Source organism: Oncorhynchus keta, chromosome 8, assembly GCF_023373465.1.
Source record: "Oncorhynchus keta strain PuntledgeMale-10-30-2019 chromosome 8, Oket_V2, whole genome shotgun sequence".
NCBI lineage: Eukaryota > Metazoa > Chordata > Actinopteri > Salmoniformes > Salmonidae > Oncorhynchus > Oncorhynchus keta.
In genome coordinates, this window is record NC_068428.1 from 15,615,014 (window position 1) to 15,638,222 (window position 23,209).

At 41.0% G+C, this 23,209-nt stretch overlaps 4 protein-coding genes and 2 pseudogenes across 4 annotated transcripts; 1 reads left to right on the plus strand and 5 right to left on the minus strand.

Moving 5' to 3' along the window:
* Window positions 1-352: 352 nt before the first annotated feature.
* gja1b (gap junction protein alpha 1b) lies at window positions 353-6,680 on the minus strand. Its single transcript, XM_035774822.2, has 2 exons — window positions 6,512-6,680; window positions 353-3,151 (listed from the first exon to the last, which is right to left on the minus strand). The coding sequence occupies exon 2, from the start codon at window positions 3,136-3,138 to the stop codon at window positions 1,987-1,989; it is 1,152 nt and encodes a 383-aa protein (XP_035630715.1). The 5' UTR covers window positions 3,139-3,151; window positions 6,512-6,680; the 3' UTR covers window positions 353-1,986.
* An 862-nt stretch (window positions 6,681-7,542) lies between these two features.
* On the minus strand, window positions 7,543-8,450 carry LOC118386601 (gap junction Cx32.2 protein-like; annotated as a pseudogene).
* Window positions 8,451-10,219: 1,769 nt separating this feature from the next.
* On the plus strand, window positions 10,220-10,918 carry LOC118386602 (gap junction Cx32.2 protein-like; annotated as a pseudogene).
* Window positions 10,919-14,648: 3,730 nt separating this feature from the next.
* Window positions 14,649-17,519, minus strand: gja12.1 (gap junction protein, alpha 12.1). The gene is made up of 2 exons (XM_035775360.2): window positions 17,374-17,519; window positions 14,649-15,891 (listed from the first exon to the last, which is right to left on the minus strand). The coding sequence occupies exon 2, from the start codon at window positions 15,869-15,871 to the stop codon at window positions 15,128-15,130; it is 744 nt and encodes a 247-aa protein (XP_035631253.1). The 5' UTR covers window positions 15,872-15,891; window positions 17,374-17,519; the 3' UTR covers window positions 14,649-15,127.
* A 938-nt stretch (window positions 17,520-18,457) lies between these two features.
* Window positions 18,458-20,079, minus strand: gja13.1 (gap junction protein alpha 13.1). The gene has a single exon (XM_035775361.2). It carries the CDS (start codon window positions 19,915-19,917, stop codon window positions 19,042-19,044), a length of 876 nt encoding a protein of 291 aa, XP_035631254.1. The 5' UTR covers window positions 19,918-20,079; the 3' UTR covers window positions 18,458-19,041.
* An 823-nt stretch (window positions 20,080-20,902) lies between these two features.
* On the minus strand, window positions 20,903-23,131 carry LOC118387190 (gap junction Cx32.7 protein-like). Its single transcript, XM_035775362.1, has 2 exons — window positions 22,978-23,131; window positions 20,903-22,135 (listed from the first exon to the last, which is right to left on the minus strand). Exon 2 carries the CDS (start codon window positions 22,112-22,114, stop codon window positions 21,218-21,220), a length of 897 nt encoding a protein of 298 aa, XP_035631255.1. The 5' UTR covers window positions 22,115-22,135; window positions 22,978-23,131; the 3' UTR covers window positions 20,903-21,217.
* Window positions 23,132-23,209: the final 78 nt, after the last annotated feature.

The window sequence follows — 23,209 nt, forward strand, 5'->3', positions numbered from 1 at the left end:
TAAATAGGAAACTTGGATAACAGAAAAAAGTGCTGAGTCTTTGCATATTATGAAGTTTTCAAAGTCTCCAAGGCATTTTCACTACATATACTATATAGTACTTATCATTCTCTTAATATCGAGCAGGGGATCATATATGATTATTTGGGGGGTATCATGGGTTCATAGGTTCATGTTACCTATGATAGAAGAAAGGCTACTGTTGTCTCAACACATGTATCTTTTAACCATGATCTCTATTTAATACCTATTTTTAAGGCACTTAGGTTCTGGTGGCCCAATGAGTCTGGACTATAGACATTGACTGAATCAAGAAGAGGAAAGGCAGAATGAGGTGCATATGATGACAGACTTGTAAAGAAAGAAAAAATCTTTATTGGTTAAAATTGCCTTTCACAGATATAATTAATGAGTTTTTTGTTTCTTGCTCTCATGCACTTACACACTGTACAACAGTGGATTTCCATGGAATGACATTATCTGACCCCATTATTAAACAAATGTACACCGAAGTGTGTCTTGTATTCTGAATGGAGGCCCTTTGCTTTAGTCTTTTGAGATTATTGAAACCAGCGGTCACAAAAACAAGCCCTGTCTGAATGTATGTACTGTAGTGATTTCTGCCTGGTGTAGTAACATGAATTAGTAACTTACATATCAGAAAACACTTGCCCCTTTTTTTCTTTTGCCTCATATTACACCGTAGTCAAGATCTCAGTGCAAACACCATCGCAGCTGAATAACCCATGAAACTCTCTGTTGACGTACCGAAATACCATGATGCAGAATTGGGAGAGAAGAAAAAAAACACAGAAAACATGAAAATGTCCAATTGAAATCCCATCTACAAGTGTTTGGTAGTTGTGGAGCTACATTGGCATATACCTTTTAATATATTTGACTAAATATTAGTCTAGCTCTATAAGCAGTCTTCTAAAAACTCACATTGGTGAAACAGTTAGCTTGAATTACAGTACTAAAAATCTATCTCTCAAGCAGCAATGATTACATTGAGTTAAAAAACCAAAAAGGTAAAAGACAAATGATCATTCTACTGCCCTCCTCTACCATCCTACAGGAAAGAAAAGAAAAAAGCAGACGTACACTTTAAAATGAGAACAAAAATAAAGGCTTTCTTTCAAAGATGCTTCGAGACCCAAATGTAGCAATAAGAAACTGTTGCTCTGTATTTCTCTTACAACAACTTGAGCCCACAGTCTGAAAGCAACCTCTTACCCACAAAACCCAAAACAACAAGTATCAAATAAAACAACCGACACCACATAAATTCAAAGTTTATCAGGAAATGACAGTCCACGATAATAAAAGCAACCTCTTATTTGTTGAGAAAATTGTATTCTATTAATCATTTTTTATTATTATCAATAAATATGCAGGTGGGTGTAGTGACTTTATATCATTTATATGGATATGACCTTGGATAGTAGTACATTTTTATCTAGTGGTGGATGTACTGTTACTAATAAATAAATATTAATTCATGAAACTGAGCATCCTTCTTACAATCCTGTTTCACAAGACCGACTTGGAAGTCATACAGAAGACGAGTGTGACGGAGACATACAAGCCAAATGTTTTCAAACTACTTGCAAAGCATGGAAAAAGACACATTGCTATTATATTGAAGTGCAATCTTTCTAAATGGAATGTAACTGTGTGAGGCCGTATAATGATAAGTAATACATCGCCAAGGCATATTCTTCTAAAGTGAAACGTGGGCACAGTTATCAGAACAGGGTCACATGCCCACTAGATGTTTTTGTTGTTAAAGCTTGTTAGCTCCACTAGTTTCAAAGTCATCAATAAATGTATAGTACCTCCAACAGTGTAAGTATTTTAATGTCTCTTTATTGACTCTCTAGTTAGGACAGTGAATGGGCTATGCCCCGCCCTGCCCCGCCCCGCCCCCCTTGTACTCTCTGTTCTCTGGCACCAAGGCCACCGACAGGGGGGGCTGGGGAGGGGCTAGACATCTAGATCGTCTGGCCTTGGCCGACTGCTCATGCGACTGCTGGCTCGACTGCAGGGCCTGGGGTCCATCAGGGCCAACGGCTGCAGCTCGTGCCCTGGGGTCAGTTTCTTACTCTCCTGGGTGTCGTCAGGGAAGTCAAAGGCCTGTGCATGGGAGTTGGAGATGGTGCTGCCATTATGGCCCAGGCGGTTCTGCTCCGTGCTGTAGTTGGCCCAGTTTTGCTCGTTGGCTTGCTTGTTGTAGTTGCGAACAGAGTTGGTTCTCTCCCCAGTGGCCAGCTTGTACCCCGGGGGTGACATGGGTGACAAGGGGGCAGTGGGAGAGGAACAGCCATTATAGTAGGCATACTTAGTGGTGGACAGATCCTTGGGAGTGGGGCTTAATGTCCCAGTGCCAGGGTAGTGGACGGGCGGTTGTTTCCCCTTCACGCGGTCTTTGATCCTCTTGAACGTCACGTAGAAGAGCTCAATGACATTCAGAACCAGGGAGACCAGAGAGACCACCAGCATGAATATGATGAAGACGGTTTTCTCAGTGGGTCGGGAGAGGAAACAGTCTACTCTGTGGGGGCAGGGGGACCTCTCACAGGTGTAGACAGCAGCCAAGCTGAAGCCGTAAATGTACCACTGAATGACCAGGAAGCCCACCTCAAAGATGGACTTAAAGAAAATGCTGACGATGTAGGTTCTCAAGAGGGCTCCCTTCATCTTAACCTTCCCATGCTCCTCCAGCCCATGCTTGAGCTTTTTTAACTCAATCTTCCTCAGAGGTACGTCCACATCGCCTCCGTCGTTCTGGATGGTTTTCAGCCCTTCCTCTTTGCGGTTAATCTTCTGCTCTATTCGCAACAGGTAGAACACATGGGCAAGGTAGAGAAGAGTCGGCGTCGAGACAAAGATAATCTGTAGCACCCAGAACCGTACATGTGATATAGGAAAGGATTTGTCGTAACACACATTCTCACAACCAGGTTGCTGGGTGTTGCACTTGAAGGCGGACTGCTCGTCCCCCCAGGCAGACTCCACAGCGGTTCCCAGCACCAGGATCCTGAAGATGAAGAGGACAGAGAGCCACACCTTCCCTCCAGCCGTGGAGTAAGCCTGAACCTTGTCCAGTAGCCTCCCCAAAGCACTCCAGTCACCCATGATGGAGTTTTAGCTGCAATTAGACAGAAAATAATGAATATATTGTGTTCAAACATATTCCTATATACAGTAAACATGGTTATATAGCACTAGTTACATTTGTGAATCGGATCAAATCTAATTGTGTTTGTCACATGCGCCGAATACAGTGAAATGCTTACTTACAAGCCCTGAACCAATGATGCAGTTTTAAGAAAATACAACAACAACAACAAAAACGTTTTTAAAAAAGTAAGAGGTAAGAAAAACAAATAATTATAAAGCAGCAGTAAATAACAACAGCGGGGCTATATACAGGGGGTACCGAGTACAGAGTACAGAGTCAATGTGGAGGATATATACAGGGGGTACCGGTACAGAGTCAATGTGGAGGATATATACAGGGGGTACCGAGTACAGAGTACAGAGTCAATGTGGAGGATATATACAGGGGGTACCGGTACAGAGTCAATGTGGAGGATATATACAGGGGGTACCGGTACAGAGTCAATGTGGAGGATATATACAGGGGGTACCGGTACAGAGTCAATGTGGAGGATATATACAGGGGTACCGGTACAGAGTCAATGTGGAGGATATATACAGGGGGTACCGAGTACAGAGTACAGAGTCAATGTGGAGGATATATACAGGGGGTACCGGTACAGAGTCAATGTGGAGGATATATACAGGGGGTACCGGTACAGAGTCAATGTGGAGGATATATACAGGGGGTACTGGTACAGAGTCAATGTGGAGGATATATACAGGGGGTACTGGTACAGAGTCAATGTGGAGGATATATACAGGGGGTACCGAGTACAGAGTACAGAGTCAATGTGGAGGATATATACAGGGGGTACCGGTACAGAGTCAATGTGGAGGATATATACAGGGGGTACCGGTACAGAGTCAATGTGGAGGATATATACAGGGGGTACTGGTACAGAGTCAATGTGGAGGATATATACAGGGGGTACTGGTACAGAGTCAATGTGGAGGATATATACAGGGGGTACCGGTACAGAGTCAATGTGGAGGATATATACAGGGGGTACCGGTACAGAGTCAATGTGGAGGATATATACAGGGGGTACTGGTACAGAGTCAATGTGGAGGATATATACAGGGGGTACCGGTACAGAGTCAATGTGGAGGATATATACAGGGGGTACTGGTACAGAGTCAATGTGGAGGATATATACAGGGGGTACCGGTACAGAGTCAATGTGGAGGATATATACAGGGGGTACCGGTACAGAGTCAATGTGGAGGATATATACAGGGGGTACTGGTACAGAGTCAATGTGGAGGATATATACAGGGGGTACTGGTACAGAGTCAATGTGGAGGATATATACAGGGGGTACTGGTACAGAGTCAATGTGGAGGATGTGTAACAACTAGGAGTCTTGCGATGGCTGTAGTGACGCACAGAACAAATCCAATTGCCGAAAAAAACCTGAACAAGACCAATGTCAACGACCACCTTTCACTATGCTTAATGAATCGTCAATCCAGAAAGCCAATTTAAAGGCTATTGTCTTCCTATTGGAAGTCATGAGCGGAGAATCCCATTGTGTGGTCCTACCAGTGTTGATGGAACTTCTTAAAATACTGAGTAAGTGAACAGTGTAATCGTAGATGATAGGGCCCAGATTGGTGAAACACAAGCGCAGACATTTGTTTCCCCTTCATCCGCAGGGTATGAAAACATGAGCTGGGGACCTGTTTCTCAGCAAACCATCGTTTGTTAACAACTGTAATAAACATGAAACAACGTCGAAATAAGAGACGCCGACCAAATTAAAATATGTCAAATAGCATGTATGTCAGCATTTGTCCATGTTAAATTGTGCCGTACTGTGTAATCTAAGGATTGCTATGCAAATTACCCCCCAGTCTCAAAGAAATGTATGGCAGTTTTAGACAGTTACTGTTCCGCACATAACACATGCAATTTACTAGTCAGCGGAGAAAATAACTACACGATCTTCATAATAGATGTGTCATTTTTATCCTCATTAACTATCATCCTCAGTAGATATCATTCCCAAAATCTGGTAGAAACTCTACCTGTGCAGCCTATGAAGGAAGTGGACAGTGTACTAAGACGATACTGTAGCTCTCTGCTCTCAGTGCAAGCCTAAGACTGGGGACCAACAGCTTTCCTGCTGGGGAGTGTCTGGAACACGCTCTCTCTGAGCCTCGGAGTCTAGAGCACAGGGCCCCAGTTCATTGTATGCATATTTAGTGACCTGCCTAGCTCGGCTACAAAGACCCAATTCTTAATGATACTAATGACACTGCACGTCAGATGGGAATCACGTTCGTAAACGTGAGTACCATCCGAATAAAGATTCTGAAAGATGTCAGTAAACAAATAAAGTCCCTGGAATGACTGCACAATAAACAACCGTGGATGAGGAGAAGCCATCTGTTGAAGGGTGTACCAACAGCATGGCTTCACTTAGCTAATACTGTACTGCATACTGTGCAGGATGCCTACAGTATAGTGGAAAATAACCAAGGACTGCTTTTTACTCAACAATGATGGTACCATGATAAAAATAAACATTTAAAAAATGTTTCACTGAGTTTATAGACCTATTTAATATCACAGTACCATTTGGAAACTTGAATAATAATAAAAAAACAGGTCCATGTAGACATTGCTGGTCTACAGTAAGAAACCCACTCATCCCCCTGAGATCTCTGATCTTGAATTTATGTTATTACGGCAATGTAACGAGAAGTTGGGCGAATAAAGAAATGTGTAAGGTTGTAAGCACATCAGTTCAACTTCAATATTCCCTTAGATTGGAACTGTGCTCTCGAGATGCAAGGAAGACCTTTAAAGATCTGAGTTGCCCAACTTGATCACACTTCACGAGGATATTCTATAAGGCCAAGGGGAAAATATCAATGAAACATGTCAATATGCTTGGTTACGATGTAGCTGGTTTTAAAACAAATCAATCCCCAGTTTACAGTTTATAAGCTGTTCAGTTAAAGTCCTCTATAAAGCTTGTAAAAAAAATATATATCATTCCATGCTGCTTTGAGTAATTTGCCTCGGGTTACTCGTTTATCTTAAAAGCACTAAACAGACGAAATTGGTAGAAAATAAAACAGCAAAAGAAACAGATGGATCATTTAAACTTTTCATTGTTAAACACAGAAAAAATTAAATGTTTTATAAAGGATATATTATGGACTATACTATAGCAGATAGCCTATAGAAATACAATGCGTCTGAATTGGCACATTGTGTCTGGATTCTGAGCGCAAATTAGTTTCTCCGCATAACTTCTGACAGTGACAAAAATATATATAGATACGAATTTTTACCTCTTCATGTCAATAATAGCAGTTGATATACCGCAAAGCTTACCTGGAAAGTTACTGAGAAGTCAGAAGAGAGCCCTTAGGGACTTTCTCCGTCACTTCTTGAAAACAGTCACCGCTATCTTGAAATCCAAGTTTGGGACCACGGAGAATCTGAGACTGACTTGTCAAACTTTCCTTGCTTATAACAGTCCACATACGGGCTGGGGGAGAGAGAAAAAAAATAAACGATGGAGAGAAAAGTTTGGAGTCAGTCACCTGACCCCTACGTCAAGACTTAGACATCCCTATGCTCGGTTTCTGTACTTTTCTTCTACTGAAATGTAATTGTGCAATAGAAAAATGAACCTTTTTTTTAAAACAAAGATTAATAGCACCTATTTCAGACCAGGAAGAGTTTACCACGATCAAGTCTACAGCCTATACTAAAACGTTCTATATTAGGTCCTGTGGGCAAACCTGTAAACGAGTAGCCTAGTTGTGGAATAGGCTATGTTTTAATGGGTTAAAATAATTCATATTAATCGCATGTAGATCAAAACATGTTTGATAATCTTGTTTTTCATAATTTCTTAAGCCATGCTATGTTGTTGTCCTAGGTCTCCCTTTACTTAGTGTTGTGTTGTTTCTCTTGCGTTTTGTCCTATATTTATATTTAATGTATTTCTAATCCCAGCCCCCCATTCTGGCAGGAGGCCTTTTGGTAGGCCTTAATTGTAAATAATAATTTGTTCTTAACGGACTTGCCTTGTTAAATAAAGGTTCAATAAAAATGACGGACATGAAAGGTAACTTGTGTTGCGTGTGCTTATGTACAAAGATCTAGACCTATAGATAAGACTATAACATATAGCCTATACTGCAGATCAGCAGTGCTGTTCACGTCATCTCAATCACCAAGTTTATGCTGCCATCTAGTGTATGCTCTGGGAAAGAGTGGCTGTGTGGTGTTTTTCTCATTTCCGTTTAAACATTTGTCATCGCACTGTCAGCATAGAAATGAACTGTGATATGAACAAACACATACTCAATTCACTGGAATGTAACTTTACACTTTGTATATTTCTTGTAGGCCACTCATTACAGTATGCCACTTCACAGAGCAGAACGCCATCAAGTGAAATCTATTGGAAGCCTAACAGGTGTTTTTCTCTTCCCCCAACAGTTCAGCTTCGCTCTGGACTCTGTGTAGTAATGAGTGAGTGATCTTTATGTCCATCCATGTTACCGTGCCATGCTGATTCTGGATTGCAGAGGGTGGCTGTGTTCTCAGATGAGTTGATATGCAGTGGGCACTGTTTCTTGGCTCCACATTTTACTCTGGTGAAAATCAAATAAAACACCTCGACCACATTCAAAAGCAGAGACACACTGGCCACAACAAGCATGAATATTATGAAAATGGTCTTCTCTGTAGGACGGCACATGAAGCATTCAGCACCCAGTTTGGAACAGGGCTCTTGTTGACATTGGAAGAAGGATTTCATGACAAACCCGTATAAGTAGTACTGTCCCGCAATAAAAGTGAGCTCTAACACTATCTTAAAGAGCAATTGGGTCATGTAGCTACACAGCAGTATTCCCTTGATTTTGATTTTCCCCCTGTCATCTGTGTATTTGGGCTTCTTCAACGTGCCATTATCTTCTTGGCTGTGCAGAATGGCTCTCAGCTTGTTCTCCTGGCTGATGACATGCATGGCATGGCCCAGGTACAGAAGAGTTGGAGTGGAGATGAAGATGATCTGCATGACCCAGAAACGGATGTGTGATATGGGGAAGATCCAGTCGTAGCAGACATTTTCACAACCAGGTTCTTCGTTGTTGCAGTAGAAATCTGACTGTTCGTCGCGACCACACACTGTCGGCTCCAGCACCCAGAACCAGGATTCTGATGCTAAACGGGACACTTATCCATATCCTCCCAATCACTGTTGAGTGGGACTGCACCTTGTCCAGTAATTTAAAAGATATGACCAGTCCCCCATTGCGGCTTATTAGTATCTATGGAATAAGAAAAGGAATAGTCTAATTACATTTTATTCAGGAATCCCTTCATAGAGAAATAGTGAAATCCTACTAAGATTATACTTCGACTTTGATAGTAGACTAGTGAGCTGTCAACCCGACTGGAGAAATACATTAGTTTCATAGGACTATTTTAAAATGAAGTTAAAATCATTTCTAATCAAAATCTATGATCGTTTACTGTATATTTCTATTGATATCTACATTTACATGAGATACTGTATTATCCTCAGTTTGTACAAAACGGATTTACTCACCAGTTTTGTTGCTCAGGTCAGAACTACATTTTCATCAACAAGCCGGAGGCGAGGAATAATGTTTGTGCCCATGGATTAGGATATTGAAAGACTGAAAGGGTAGTCCATTCTTATAAACCTGATGGGTTTGATCAGCCTGACTCACAGTCACACTGCATGCTTGTTGTCACACTTTGTCACGACTTCCGCCGAAGTCGGTCCCTCTCCTTGTTCGGGCGGCGTTCGGCGGTCGACGTCACCGGTCTTCTAGCCATAGCCGATCCACCTTTCATTTTCCTTTGGTTTTGTCTTGTTTTCCCACACACCTGGTATTCATTCCCTCATTACATGTCGTGTATTTAACCCTCTGTTCCCCCCATGTCTGTGTGTGTAATTGTTTATTGTCAGGTTGGCACTCATCCAGCTGGTTTGCGCCGGGTTCTATTTTAAACCCGTGCTTTTGACAGCCTGTACTTTATACCTTGTTATTTTTGTACTCAGTGATGCCTCACCTGTTCTGAGGGCATTTGTTTTTGTGACCCGGTTGCGTTCTATTAATATATTGCCTCAGTAAAGTGCCTTGTCCACTCATCTATGCTCTCCTGCGCCTGACTTCCAATGCACCAGCTACACCCACACCTTGACACACTTTTACACCAATCAGACTTCACTTATGGATTTGACCCATGCAACAATGGACACCTTGAAAAGTGGATGATGCTCCACCCTCACCTCATGTTAACTTCAGCACAAAGAAGATCTGAACATGTGAGATCCAAACACACTCTGTGGAGTCATTCAACCCTCTCTGACTGTGCTGTCTGCAGAAAGTTAATGATTCTTACCAGATGTTTGTCTCATCTAAATGTTTGTGTCAGTACTTGAAATGACTGTACACAGCTGAGATCCTCCATGAGCAAACGCATCTGTTGATGTTAGGCATCTTTGAAAAGTACAGTTGCCTACTCTCTACAGTAGGTAAGAACCAAATACCATGGATCGTGGTTGATAACATCCATGAATCCACCATGGCCTTTTGGATTTACAGACATTTGATTACTTCACAGGTATGAGACATTGGGAATTGACTGACCAATGATGACTTATTTAGTTGAAAAGGCAGTTCAGAGGAAGAGCATGAGTTCCGCCTTCCTTGGTTTAAACATTTGTAAAGAGGAATGAAAGTCGTGCAGGGTGTCAGTGAGTATGGGGGTGGACGGTGTTGACATCATAATGATACAAACGGATGTCAAACTGTAAGCGTAGACAATCCAATTCATCTAGAGAGTTCAGTAGAAAATGACTGGTGTGAGGAGACGGTGCTCACCTCTGAGGTGAGAAAGCTGCTTTGGTTTAACAGTTGTATTCAGCGGGTACTGTATCCTTTAGTTTACGGAGCAGCAAAACATGTACATTTGTAATAACACAATTATTATCACGTTTCATGTTTAATTTTTAAATCTTCCCTTTGACCATTTAGCCAAACATCAATCATGGAGGACTGGTCCTTTCTTGCCTCCCTGTTGGACAAAGTACAATCCCACTCTACGGTTCTCGGGAAAGTTTGACTGACTGTCCTGTTTGTGTTTAGACTGCTGGTATGGGTGGCAGGGATCGACATAGTATGGGGAAATGAACTATCCTATATGGTCTGCAAAACACTTTCATCGGGCTGTAAGAGTTTGTGCTATGACCGGGCTTTCCCCATCTCCCACATCTGCTTCTGGGTCCTTCAGATCGTCTTCATCTCCACCACCACTCGGGTTTACCTGACTCATGTCAGACACGTCATCCGCATGGAGAACAAACTAAGATACCAACAATCAAAAGGAAATAAATGAAGTGTGAAGTCACCACGAATTACATTAACGACAAGGGGAAAGTTCACATAAAGGGGACCTTGCTTGTCAGTAACATGTCCCATGTGTTTTTTAAAGATTCTATTTGAGGTTGGATTCATAGTGGGTCAGTGTTCCCTGTATGGCTTCGTGTTGCCCAGTAAGATTAAATACAGTGGATACCCATGTAAGGGAGACTGTGTAAAGTCCTTCATGTCACGGCCCACTGAGAAGACTATCTTTATCATTTTCCTGCAGGTGATGGCTTGGGTCTCTTTGCCCCTCGATGTGGTCGAGATATTCTACCTGATTGGGTCAAAGGTTAGGCAGGGGCGTATGACAAACACAGTTTGAGAAAGATGCATTTTGCTAGATGTCCGGTTGAATCACTGTCTGTCTTCGTAATTTGTTTTCTCATGTATAGATATCCATGCTGATGAAAGCCATGCAGTGTAGACCTCACAACTATAACAGTGATCTCTGACTCTGTTGTGTAACACTGATTGAATGTATTGCATAGATATCTGTGTTACATTTGTGTTACACCCTTTTATGCGTATGCAGGCAACACTGGGATGTTGTAATGAATCATGAGAAATTGCTGAGTTGTGACTTAAATATCTCATATGTCTAGGAATGTTAGAGGAGATTAGATGCATAGGCTACCGACATCTGGGTTAACAGCGGCAGGTAGCCTAGTGGTTAATAGCGTTGGGCAAGTAACTGAAAGGCCGCTGGTTTGAATCCCTTAGTCGACTAGGTGAAAAATCTGCCTATGTGCATTTGAGCAAGGCACTTAACCCTAAATGCTCCTTTAATTCGCTTGGGTTAAGACCGTCTGCTAAATTATTAAAATGTGACTGAATTCATTTTTTGTTGTTGTGCGTTTCTTGATTGTTCTGTGAATCATGAAATAGTGCTGTGCATTTTCTAATAAAAATGTGCCTTTTCAACAAATACATCTGCCAACTTCTCTGGACCCATGTGTGGCAGTGCGCAAGGGGAGGGGTTACAGGTACCCTCGCGGGTACTAAGATGGCTGCGCATGATGCAAGTATGCCAAACTTGAGCCTGCACGCAACAGAGAGGTATGGTTCTCGGAGGGAGTGAGCAGCAGGTTTGTAGAGAGGAGGTCGAGATATCCAGTGCAGCGGGGCTATTGAAAGTGTGCATTCAGAGCCCAATCTACCGATCAAGAAAATGTTAACATGGGCTAATTGACTGACTCTCAGGGAGTGACATATAACAATGGGAAAACTGTTGATGCACTACCAAGTTTAGACATTGCACCGGTGTTATACTGTTTTAACTCTCAACAGGAAGTTGCGACCGCGATTGATTTTTGTTGGAGGGGGATTGCAGAGATCCAGACATCGGTGTCCTCATATGTAGCTACGGTCCTGGCAGCAACTGAGGCCACAGCAAAGGTAAAAGGGATCTACCGTACAAAATCAAATGTTGGAAGATCTTTAGTGGGCCACCCTCTAGCAATGTAATAACTCGTGAGTGGGTCGAGGATGTAAAAGGTGTTTGCGTTATATCACAGCTACCCAGTCGGTGGATTTATTTTTCATTTTTTGATTTGGAAGGGTGACAGGTAGCCTAGTGGTTAGAGCATTGGTCCAGTAACTGAAAGGTTGCTGGATTAAATCCCTGAGCTAACAAGGTAAAAATATGTCATTCTGCCCCTGAACAAGGCTGTTAAAACCCACTGTTCCCCACTAGGCCATCTTTGTGAAATAAGAATTTGTTCTTAACTGGCTTGCCTAGTTAAATAAACAAGAGATAAAATACAGACCTTCTCGTGTTTGTTCTAACCCAGAGAGTAGGTTGGAGGTTAGCTGGCTGTGATCCCAAGACCTTTGAAGATGAGTATAATACACTCAGAAATGTATTTCCTGAAAATGTTAAAGATAAAGCATTATGTAGAGACTTAAAGAAAATTATTAGACCAAGTCCTAACCCATCTTCCCTAGATGTACAGCCCTTCACTGGGTTGATAAGGGAACTTCTCAGGGAAAATCTGAATCACATCATGAGGTGCAGGATCCAGTTGATTGTGAAACCACATTGGTTATGACTTGTGGATGACGTGGCTAACCAACCAATTTGTTTAAAATGTTAATGTTCTAGCCACATAGCCAGGTGTTGTAACCAGAATGTGAACCCCAACCTAGCAAGGGGGCAGGAGCCAAACCATGCCAGCTCGGCTGAGGGCCACGTGTCAGTTGTGGAAAACCGACACGGTTTAAGATACAAACTGTTTGATTGATACAGGTTCCACGGGGTGCATGATCACAGAGAGTTTATTTAAAGAAACCTACACCTTGAAGCTGACGGTGTAGGTCTGCTGTCAGATTGTGGTTGGCTTCTGCTGAAGCAGAAAAGGGTCTAGACATCCCTTATGTAGTCAATCTAGAGTTGGATGTAGTGGTAATGGGTAAAACCCTTTCAAAACAAAAATAATTGTATTTGAAATATTTTCTCCCCAATTTCGTGACATCCCCAATTGGTAGATACAGTCTTGTCCCGCACGGACTTTGGAGAGGGGAAGGTCGAGAGCCATGCGTCCTCCGAAACATGACCCTGCCAAGCCGCACTGCTTCTTGACACACTGCTCACTTAACCCGGAAGCCAGCTGCACCAACGTGTCGGAAAAAAACTGTATACAACTGGCGACCGTGTCAGCATACATGTGCCTGGCCCGCCACAAGGAGTTGCTAGAGCGCAATGGTACAAGGACATCCCAGGCGGCCAACCCCTCCCAACCCCTTTTGTTAACAATTATTAATTATTGTGTAATTCAGAGTTTGAGTAGATTTACCCATGCAGCACGGCAGGTGTAAAAGATTCATCTGGAGTTCATTGTGCTTTATGCAACTAGCTCTCACAGTCTCACGTTAGAATTAAACGTTCGTCCATGTTTCTCAAATGTTGTCACGACTTCTGCCGAAGTCGTTGCCTCTCCTTGTTCGGGCGGTGCTCGGCGTTCGACGTCACCGGTCTTCTAGCCATCATTGATCCTTTTTTCATTTTCCATTGGTTTTGTCTTGTCTTCCCACACACCTGTTTTCAATCCCATTCATTACCTGTTGTGTATTTAACCCTCTGTTTCCCCTCATGTCTTTGTCAGAGATTGTTTAATTGTCAGTGTAGTGTGTTTGTTGTATAGGTGCGCGTCGGGTCCTCGTACCCATGTTTGTTTGTTTATGTACATTTAGTGTTATGGAGCATACTCCGTGGACTTTATTAAAAGACTCCATTTTACACTCCATTTGACTCTCCTGCGCCTGACTTCCCTGCCACCTATTACACCTATGCATGACAAATGTAAAATATTGAAGTTGTTGAAAATGTAACATTTCTAAGTGTTTAATGTTAAGTTTAGGCATTAATTCCTAAAGGTTAGGCATTAAAGCCGAATGGTTAAGGTAAGGGTTAAGGTTTGGGATAGGCAAAAATCTCAAAAACATCTTTCTATCGCTGGCTTTCAACTTGCAACCTTTGGAATCAGAGGCAGATGTGTACATAGATCCACCATCCCCAATGCCCTTGCAAATCCGAAATCTACTTGAAGGTAACAGCGCTCACTGTTGCCCCTAGTGGCCAGTTTCCACATCATCTCAAGCAAACTTTCACTGAATAGTACAGACAGTAGATGACTCACTTGTATTGAAAATCTAACAGATGAGGTACTTATACTTGCGTCTTATAAAATTGAACCATAATTGACTTGTAATATACTGTACATTCCTGCAGATATACATATTGTGTGTAGTCTACAGCCTCATTGCACACACATTTGCAAGTCCATTATCACCATGAAGATTTTGTTGCACCTCTTGACCGAAGAAGACTATGCTATATTTACAGCTTATATTTTGGTCTGAGTCAATCAAATCAGTGATACAGTATACACATCATAGTCTAGTTTTGCTGCACAATTTACTTTTTTTTATATGCTGTGCCTACAGTATATTGACAGGAGAAAATATTATGTTATAAAACATCACACCAGTCACCTGTTTATAGTTATTTAAATGTTTTCCTCACCTTATAACATAAAATAAACTCTAGGCAAAGCTCACATTTTTTACATTTTATTTACAACCACATAAAATAAATACAAAAATCTAACTGGCATATTTACAAATATTGAAAGTCACAAATATTTTCTGGATTTTGTTTTGGTCAGTGTGGTTTCAATAACCCAAACAATGTATGATGAATCACATATTAAGATGATCACATGATCACAAAAAGCCAATTCGAGGACCATCTCACTGAGGAGCAACAAGACTGCTGAAAATTAGGTTGCATTGCATTTGATTTCCTTCTCGTGCTCACCATGAACAAATACAACATGTTGGCTTGGTTTACCAGAGGACAATAAATCAAGCTCAAAGTTTCAGTCCCGTTACACCTACTGCATCGTATTTACCCATACTTATAGAATCAAGCCAAGCCTAACAATATTTTTTAGACACTGCATTATTTTAGGACTGAACAGTTTCAGTGTCATCTTTTCTCTGCCACTGAAGAGCTGAGTGGTGATCAATGATTTCAGGCAGTACTGCCCCCATCCAGACAACTGTGCATTGCGATGGCTGGGACTTTTTGGGCTCGTCTTCTTGAGCCAGAGCCACACTTAGAGCATATCAAATAAAATATCTCCACCACATTCAGCAGCAGAGATACGCAAGCCACCACCAGCATGAAGATGATGAAGATGGTCTTCTCTGTTGGTCGTGACATGAAACATTCTACAGTGAACGGACAGGGAGCTCTGCTGCATTCAATTTTGGGTTCCAGAATAAACCCATACAAGTAATATTGACCCACTATAAACGCTATCTCAAGCAGAATCCTGAAGAATATATTGACTGTGTAACTAGCCAGCAATTCACCTTTGATTTTGACATGACCCTTCTCATCAGAATACTTAGGCATTTTCCCCATCTCATTGCCTGCCTGACTCAGCCATTGCCTCAGTTTGTTCTCCTTGTGGATGACGTGCATGACATGTCCCAGGTACACCAACGTTGGGGTGGAGACGAAGATGATCTGAAGGACCCAGAAGCGGATGTGGGAGATGGGGAAGGCGTGGTCGTAGCACACGTTCTTACAGCCGGGCTGTTTGGTATTGCAAATCATATTAGACTGCTCATCGCCCCACACCTTCTCCGCCCCTGCTCCGAGGACCATGATCCTGAAGATAAACAGGATGGTCATCCAAACCTTTCCAATGACCGTGAAGTGCGACTGCACCTTGTCCAGCAGCGACGACAGGAATCCCCACTCTCCCATTTTTATGCTGATAGCTCTGGCTAGAAAGACGTAGAAAAAAAAACATAAATGTATACGCTTGGGAAAACAAAGCGAAAGGTTCAGTTACACTATTGGCAACATTCTGACAAATGATTGGTAATCTATGTTGAGAATGAATGGAAAAAATACCAGAGTGGATGAACAGAGTCTATGAGCAGTCTGTGTTACGGAGAGAAGAACACCAGCTGTTTATGGGATGGTAAGGCTATTTCTTTGAGTAAAGTAAGCTATAAAACACATTGCCTAAATGGAGAGATTCCACATGCTGTCTGTTATCAAGAGATTAAGTGTATTCTAAGTCAAAATCTGATGTATAATATTTGAGCATCAGACATTATAATTCAGTTTTTCAATAGGAAAATATATAACGTTTTTTTATTTTTTATATATGCAGTACATTACAGTCAGACCCAACATTATTGGTACCCTTGATAAATGCACACTCTATAAAATAAATAATACAAATGCTAAGCTACAGTATATTGTAATATTATTTTATACTAATAGAATTGCTCAGAGATTTTGTTTAAACAAGTCATTTAAAAAATGTAAAAAAAGTCTAAATGACTGGCAACCCTGTGTTCAATAGCTTTCAATACCTTACCTTGCGAGGATAATGGCACCAAACATGTCCTGGTACTTGGTAAAGGGCCCAAGGACCAGTGGGAGACAAAATAGCCCCATAACATCAAAGATCCACCACCAACATATTTGATGTTAGGGGGCTATTTCACTTCCACTGGTCCTGAGGCCATTGTTAATAAGGTCATACGCATCATGAACTTTACCCAGTACCAGGACATTTAAGACCTGGTTGCCTCTGCAAAGAGGCTAAAACGGACAAAAGTGCATCTTCCAGCAAGACAATAACCTCAAGCAAACATCAAAATCCATAAAGAAATGGTTAATTGACAACAAAATCATCTCAGCCTCCGGACTTGAACCCCGTTGAAAACCTGTGGTTTCAATTGAAGAGGGGATCCCAAAAGCACAGACGAAGGATATCAAGGATCTGGATTCTGTATGGAGGAATGGTCTAAGATACCTCCCAATGTGATCTCTAATCTAAATTTCTAAACTACTGTATATCTCTTTCCCTGAGAAATTGTCATAGAATAAAATCATTTCTATATTTGTTTGAGAATACAATACAGCTCAGTATTTCATACTCCCTTTTCTTGCTCATCTTTATCAAGGGTGCCAATAATGATGGGCCCGACTGTACATTCTGTTTTGAGTATCTTTATTTTTTTTTTACAAATTATTTCGATTTATTTGTATGATATGCCCAAAGTATGTAAGTGTAAAATGTCCCAAATACCACAAAATCAATATTTCAATAAAAACTCTAACTTTTGTTTCTAGGTTAAAGATATGTTGAAGCCTAGGTTGTCCCCCTTACAATGGTTCAAACGTATCCAGAAATCATTTTGCTTTTGGTGATATTAGATTAACAAAATAGTTCATTAAATATGTCTTACCTTTATACAGACACCTTCTGGGCAGAACACAATATCCACCAGTTGTAAGTGGCAAATGTTCAAATGCTACGTACTGCTACTAGTTTACCTTGAACTTCAGTTTTGTCAAATTACACAATTGTCTTGTCGTGCGAGCTGACACGTTGTGCATGGAAATGATACATCTTCTGTTTAGAATTATATGTTCCTGGGAATGATTGTACAAGTTAATAATTGGCAAAACAATGATAAGGTACATTTTAATATTGAGTCATTTTGTATTTCCAAAATGAATCAGTAATAACCATGAAATGGCATTGTAATCTAAGCCATAGCCTTTGCTAATGATTCTCATTGACAATGTGGGTGGTCCAGGTCTAGGTAGGCAAAGGGTAATAATATAAGTTGATGAAATCTGACATCAATATTTTGGGGGAGGGGGAGGGGGGTTTCTTTGGATAGTTTTCAGAGTATACTGTATGAAATTGTATTTTTGTTGTTGACAATGCTCTCTCAGAATATGTGTCATGATTGACATTAATAGATTTCTGGCAAAAAATAAGGATACTTATTTTATTATACTATAGCTATAAGCCCCTTTATTATGAGGGTTGGAGGATGTGCCATTCTTCATTTTCAAGTTGTGCCTATAGCAATATTTTCATATGCAGTCTTGCACTCCTAGAACATTTATCTGGATTGCTATTTTGGCAAAGTTCTGGTAAAATAATAAGCCACTTTATTTTGAGGGTTGGGAGACATACATATGTAGGATCTTAATTTGAGCCAGTTTACTACAGCAGGAAAATAATCCTGCAGCAACAGGAAATGTGAATTATTAGGTGGATTATAATTAGTGGATTTTTTGTAGGGGTTGATAAACCTTAAATACACTACAGCAAGAAAATAGTGATCAAATTAAGATCTTATTCTTCAGTGATGTTCATTTAAAAGCAATATTTCCATAAATGCTGTCCTAAGAGACTCTACTATTCATGTGTATTATTGTAACATGTTTCAGTGATTGTTTGATGAGTTTTCAGTCTCTAAGGTTCATGCAACCACCATTAATACAAACATTTAAAACATATATTTTTTTACAATATATTTTATTTATTCCTTCAAAAAAATAAACACTGCATATCTAGATTGTATTGTAGGATAGACAATATCTCAGTTGTTAACATTCATCAGGCAATATACAAATAATTTCAAGACCCCAGGTGGTAGGGATTTTGGCAATGAGGCCCTTTATCAACTTCTCCATGCTAGCAGATACCCATAGACTTCCAGTCATTGTGCTAACGCTAGTTAGCATGGGCTCAATAAACCTCTAACTTCCTTCATACTGGATATGGAGACATAGAAATAGTATCCACGAATTCATCTGACTGGGGAAATAGATTTACAAAATCCCAAAGCTTCCTATAACAGAAAATGTTACATAGAACATACCATTGGGATATAATAACTGAATTGCATTTCTATTCAAGGTGTATTGGCATTGAACAGTAAACATTCACAATTGAACAGTAAACATTCAACATCAATACATAAAATACACTAACTACTAGTGCACTGCGTTTAAATCAATAAACATAAGAAAGCAAAACAGGTAGTGTATTCATTCAGATTTTCAACAATACAAAAGATCAAGATACAATCATGGCTAATTAACTTTCAAGTGTCTTAGTGGTCACCTAGCAACCTTTTCTCTTGTGTGGCTCCATCCAGACTACCCCCTAAACTCTGCCCACTCTCAAACCCCAGGTTCATCTCGTTCTGTTTCAGTGGGTCCATCTCAGTATCCACGCGACCAGACCACCCAGAGGAGTGGAGGGTGGCGGGGTTTGCTGCTGACGTAGTGTGATGAGTGCGCCCCTTGGAGCCGCCACATCTCACTCTTGTGTAAAGCAGATAGAACACCTCAATCACATTCAGAGCCAGAGACACACAGGCCACCACCAGCATGAAGATGATGAAGATGGTCTTCTCTGTGGGACGAGACATGTAGCATTCTACAGTATAGGGACAGGGAGATTTGGAGCAAGGGAACATGGGAACCATGACAAACCCATACAGGTAGTACTGGCCAACAATAAAAGCGATCTCTAGAATGATCTTAAAGAATAGCTGGGTCATGTAACTGCCCAACAAATCTCCCCTAATTCTGACCTTCCCTGCTTCATCTGTGTATTTGGGCTTCTTCAACGTGCCATTATCTTCTTGGCTGTGCAGAATGGCTCTCAGCTTGTTCTCCTGGCTGATGACATGCATGGCATGGCCCAGGTACAGAAGAGTTGGAGTGGAGATGAAGATGATCTGCATGACCCAGAAACGGATGTGTGATATGGGGAAGATCCAGTCGTAGCAGACATTTTCACAACCAGGTTGTTGCGTATTGCATATGAAACCAGATTGTTCATCGCCCCACACGCTCTCCGCTCCAGCACCCAGAACCATGATTCTGAACAGGAACAGGACACTCATCCATATCTTTCCAATGACCGTTGAGTGGGACTGCACCTTGTCCAGTAACGTGGAAAGAAAACCCCAGTCTCCCATGTTTGCTGATGTTCAATGGCTTTCTGAAAAGGAGAAGAAAATAGCCAGTTAATTAATTTGACAGGAGAAGGCCCATCTTATTAATGAGTCAGGTTGTCAATGTTTTCCACTTCTCTTGTTATCCTTAATCATTAATTTGATTTTTGGGGCACGCACACAATGGCATCAAGACCACATTCCTAAAACTGATATCCCTCTATCATTAAGACAATACAATATATATATATTACAACATTGTATGTAATAACCCTTCTGTATTGAAAGATAACCCTCGTTCAAAAACAAACTTAAAATGTAATTAGTTAGTCACATAATGAAAAGCAACAAAAACGCACATGACAGGCTAGATCATAGTTTATGTCTAGTATGTATTGATTATGAGGAAAAGTTGATGTATGCCTTATTTACTATTAATAATATGTTCATATTTTATGATATTGCATGGTAATCAGTACACCCCAAACACCTTACATACTGAACAGTCTACTACTATAATAACTTAAATAAAAATGAATTCGATCCAAAAGAATTACAGAACAAACTACTACTTGTTTTTCTTTAAAAAATGACTCAAAGTATAGGAAAATGTGAAGTGAAAAAAGTTGCCTCCTACCTGGTCCTGACTCTATGGAGAATAAACCTCTTAGACCAACTGATCACTAACATTAGTTGAACCTTGAGTTTTGGAGGATGGTGGTAAGGATTGCATCAGGTTCCCTGTCACGTTGTCATAATCAGCTAATTCAATTTTAAAAGTTAACCTGTAAAGGACTAACAGGAAGAGCCATATATAATGACTGACAGAAAGATACACACCCACAACAATAAGAAGTATGCACTCAACAGACTTAACAGGAACACATCTAAAGAAATAATATTGTATTGTAATGAATTGATAACACAGGGCCCGGAGTTGTTCCTAAAATAGGCATCATGGTGTCCAAAACATTCAAACCAAACACAATACGAGCCAGAATCATTTCCTCTTAAAATAATAATTTATTAAATCAAGATTATAGTGTTATATGAATGACATCTACATATACATGCAATGTCACAACCAATAATACAAATCCCAAAGAAATATTTAGAAAATTAAGAAATGCATCTAATATAAAGAAACATATTTATATTAGACAATATATTTCCCGTGGTACAAGCTCAAACATGAATCCTTTATCACATAAAAACACAATGAATATGTTACTTAATGTTTAGGAGAAATATATATGGCTGTAGACTGGCATGCGAATCATTGAGTCAACATTTGTGAAAAAGAATGTGTACAAAAGCTGACATCTTAGATGTGGACTTCCCCCATGTTAGCAGTGTTTTCCTCAGAAGCCACACTTTTCGTCACCCCACTGCCCAGCTTCCTTCCCTGCAGCTCCAACTCCAGATTGACCCAGTTCTGGATCATCTGGTCTTTGTTCTCAAAGGCCTTCCTCTCCAGGACAGGGGTGACCGGGGTCACTGTGTAGTCCTGCCGCCTGTCCAGACACTCTTTGACTGATTTGACAAACAGGTAAAAGAGCTCAATGAGGTTGAGGAGTAGAGACACACAGGCTACCACCAGCATAAACCAGATGAAGACGGTTTTCTCTGTGGGTCTGGACAGGAAACAGTCCACCTTGTGAGGGCAGGGGAAGCGAGCACAGATAAAGCGGGCCTGGAGGGTGAAGCCATACAGGTAGTACTGTCCCACGATGAACCCCACCTCTAGAAGGATCTTCACCAGTACGTGCAGTACGTAACTGCGTAACAGACGGCCACGCAGGTTAATCTTTCCATTGTCGTTGCTGTACTTGGGGACTTTGTAGCCCTTCTTCAGGAAGTTATTGGCCTGCTCATCCTGTGCTTGCTTCTTCATCTTCTCCCGGACTTTCTTCTCTACGTGGATGATGTGGAGGACATGGCCCAGGTACACCAGGGTTGGGGTGGAAACGGAGATGATCTGAAGCACCCAGAAACGGACGTGTGAGATGGGGAAGGCGTGGTCATAACAGACGTTCTCACATCCCGGCTGGTCTGTGTTACAGACGAAGTCTGACTGCTCGTCCCCCCACACCTTCTCTGCCCCGGACCCAAGGACCAGGATCCTGAAGACAAACAGGACCGTTAGCCAGATCTTCCCTATGACCGTGGAGTGGGACTGCACTTTGTCCAGCAGCCGGCCCAGCAAGTCCCATTCACCCATTTCGATCAGTTAGACAGTTTGCTGTGGAAAAACATATCATTGATTTATCACATGGTGGATTACTGTTATGACTACAACTGTCAAATGTTTTTAATGTTTTAAGCAATGTTTTAGAGAATAAATAGATCTCATAACAGCATGAAGTAAACTGTACTAATTAAAATGTATCAATGATTTGTCAATCAAGGACCTTCTTTATCGGTTAATGTGAACCATTGAGTACATTGATAAGTGAAGGCCCTTGAGGCCCAGATATCAGGAGCCATTACAATAACAGACCTTTGCAATCTGGTGGGAACCAAGGACCTGACCTTGTTAAACCCCCAAACATTGATTGCCTTATTCAGGAGGCACAAGACATTACAATTATTTCCTGCCTTTCCATTGCAGTTTCCTGTGCCACAATTTAATTCAGGGTCATTTACTGAACGCATACTCAAAATGTCATCTTTGCCGATCAACATTTTCTGAGGAAAAACCTCTCACTGCAGATAGACTACGCGTACATCTTTGATGAAAAACTAAGTATTGTTAAACAGATATGTTCACATGTTATAAATACTATAATTATAGGCTATGTCATTACTTTTTAGTCATGGTCAGCAAATCTCATCAACCCTTACAAAATATCCCTTTTATGTAAATTTCAATTGATTACCCTCACTGTCCATGCATTATGACTGTCTAGTATTGTATTACCAATCAGAGGCAATGCACTTAACTATTTTAAGAGACCTTTGCATTTTCGTAATAAAAGAAGAGACCATTACATCTCACTTTCTAATGTCATGAATGCAATTTGCACAAACCTGGTATTTGATTGTGTAATAATCATAAGTCAATTGCTTGCTTTTTCAACTTACCAACGGACAAGACATGCAGAAAGTTTGGAGCTCTCAGTCTCTCAGGAGAGTGATGTCAGAGTGTAGCCGAGAATCCTCTCAACCTTCCCCTCTTATGGAGGCATCATCCAAACCACAACAAAGACTACATATCCCACCTCTTAGTCATGACACCATTCAATGACCTGTGGTAGTGTTGTTGCCCAAGGTGAAACCATAAAATGATAATTTAGGTTCATATGATATCTACTGT

Excerpts from the sequence above, each read along its gene's own strand:
- gja1b (XM_035774822.2), bottom strand. The coding sequence starts at position 3,138 with ATGGGTGACTGGAGTGCTTTGGGGAGGCTACTGGACAAGGTTCAGGCT.
- gja12.1 (XM_035775360.2), bottom strand. The coding sequence starts at position 15,871 with ATGGGAGAGTGGGGATTCCTGTCGTCGCTGCTGGACAAGGTGCAGTCG.
- gja13.1 (XM_035775361.2), bottom strand. The coding sequence starts at position 19,917 with ATGGGAGACTGGGGTTTTCTTTCCACGTTACTGGACAAGGTGCAGTCC.
- LOC118387190 (XM_035775362.1), bottom strand. The coding sequence starts at position 22,114 with ATGGGTGAATGGGACTTGCTGGGCCGGCTGCTGGACAAAGTGCAGTCC.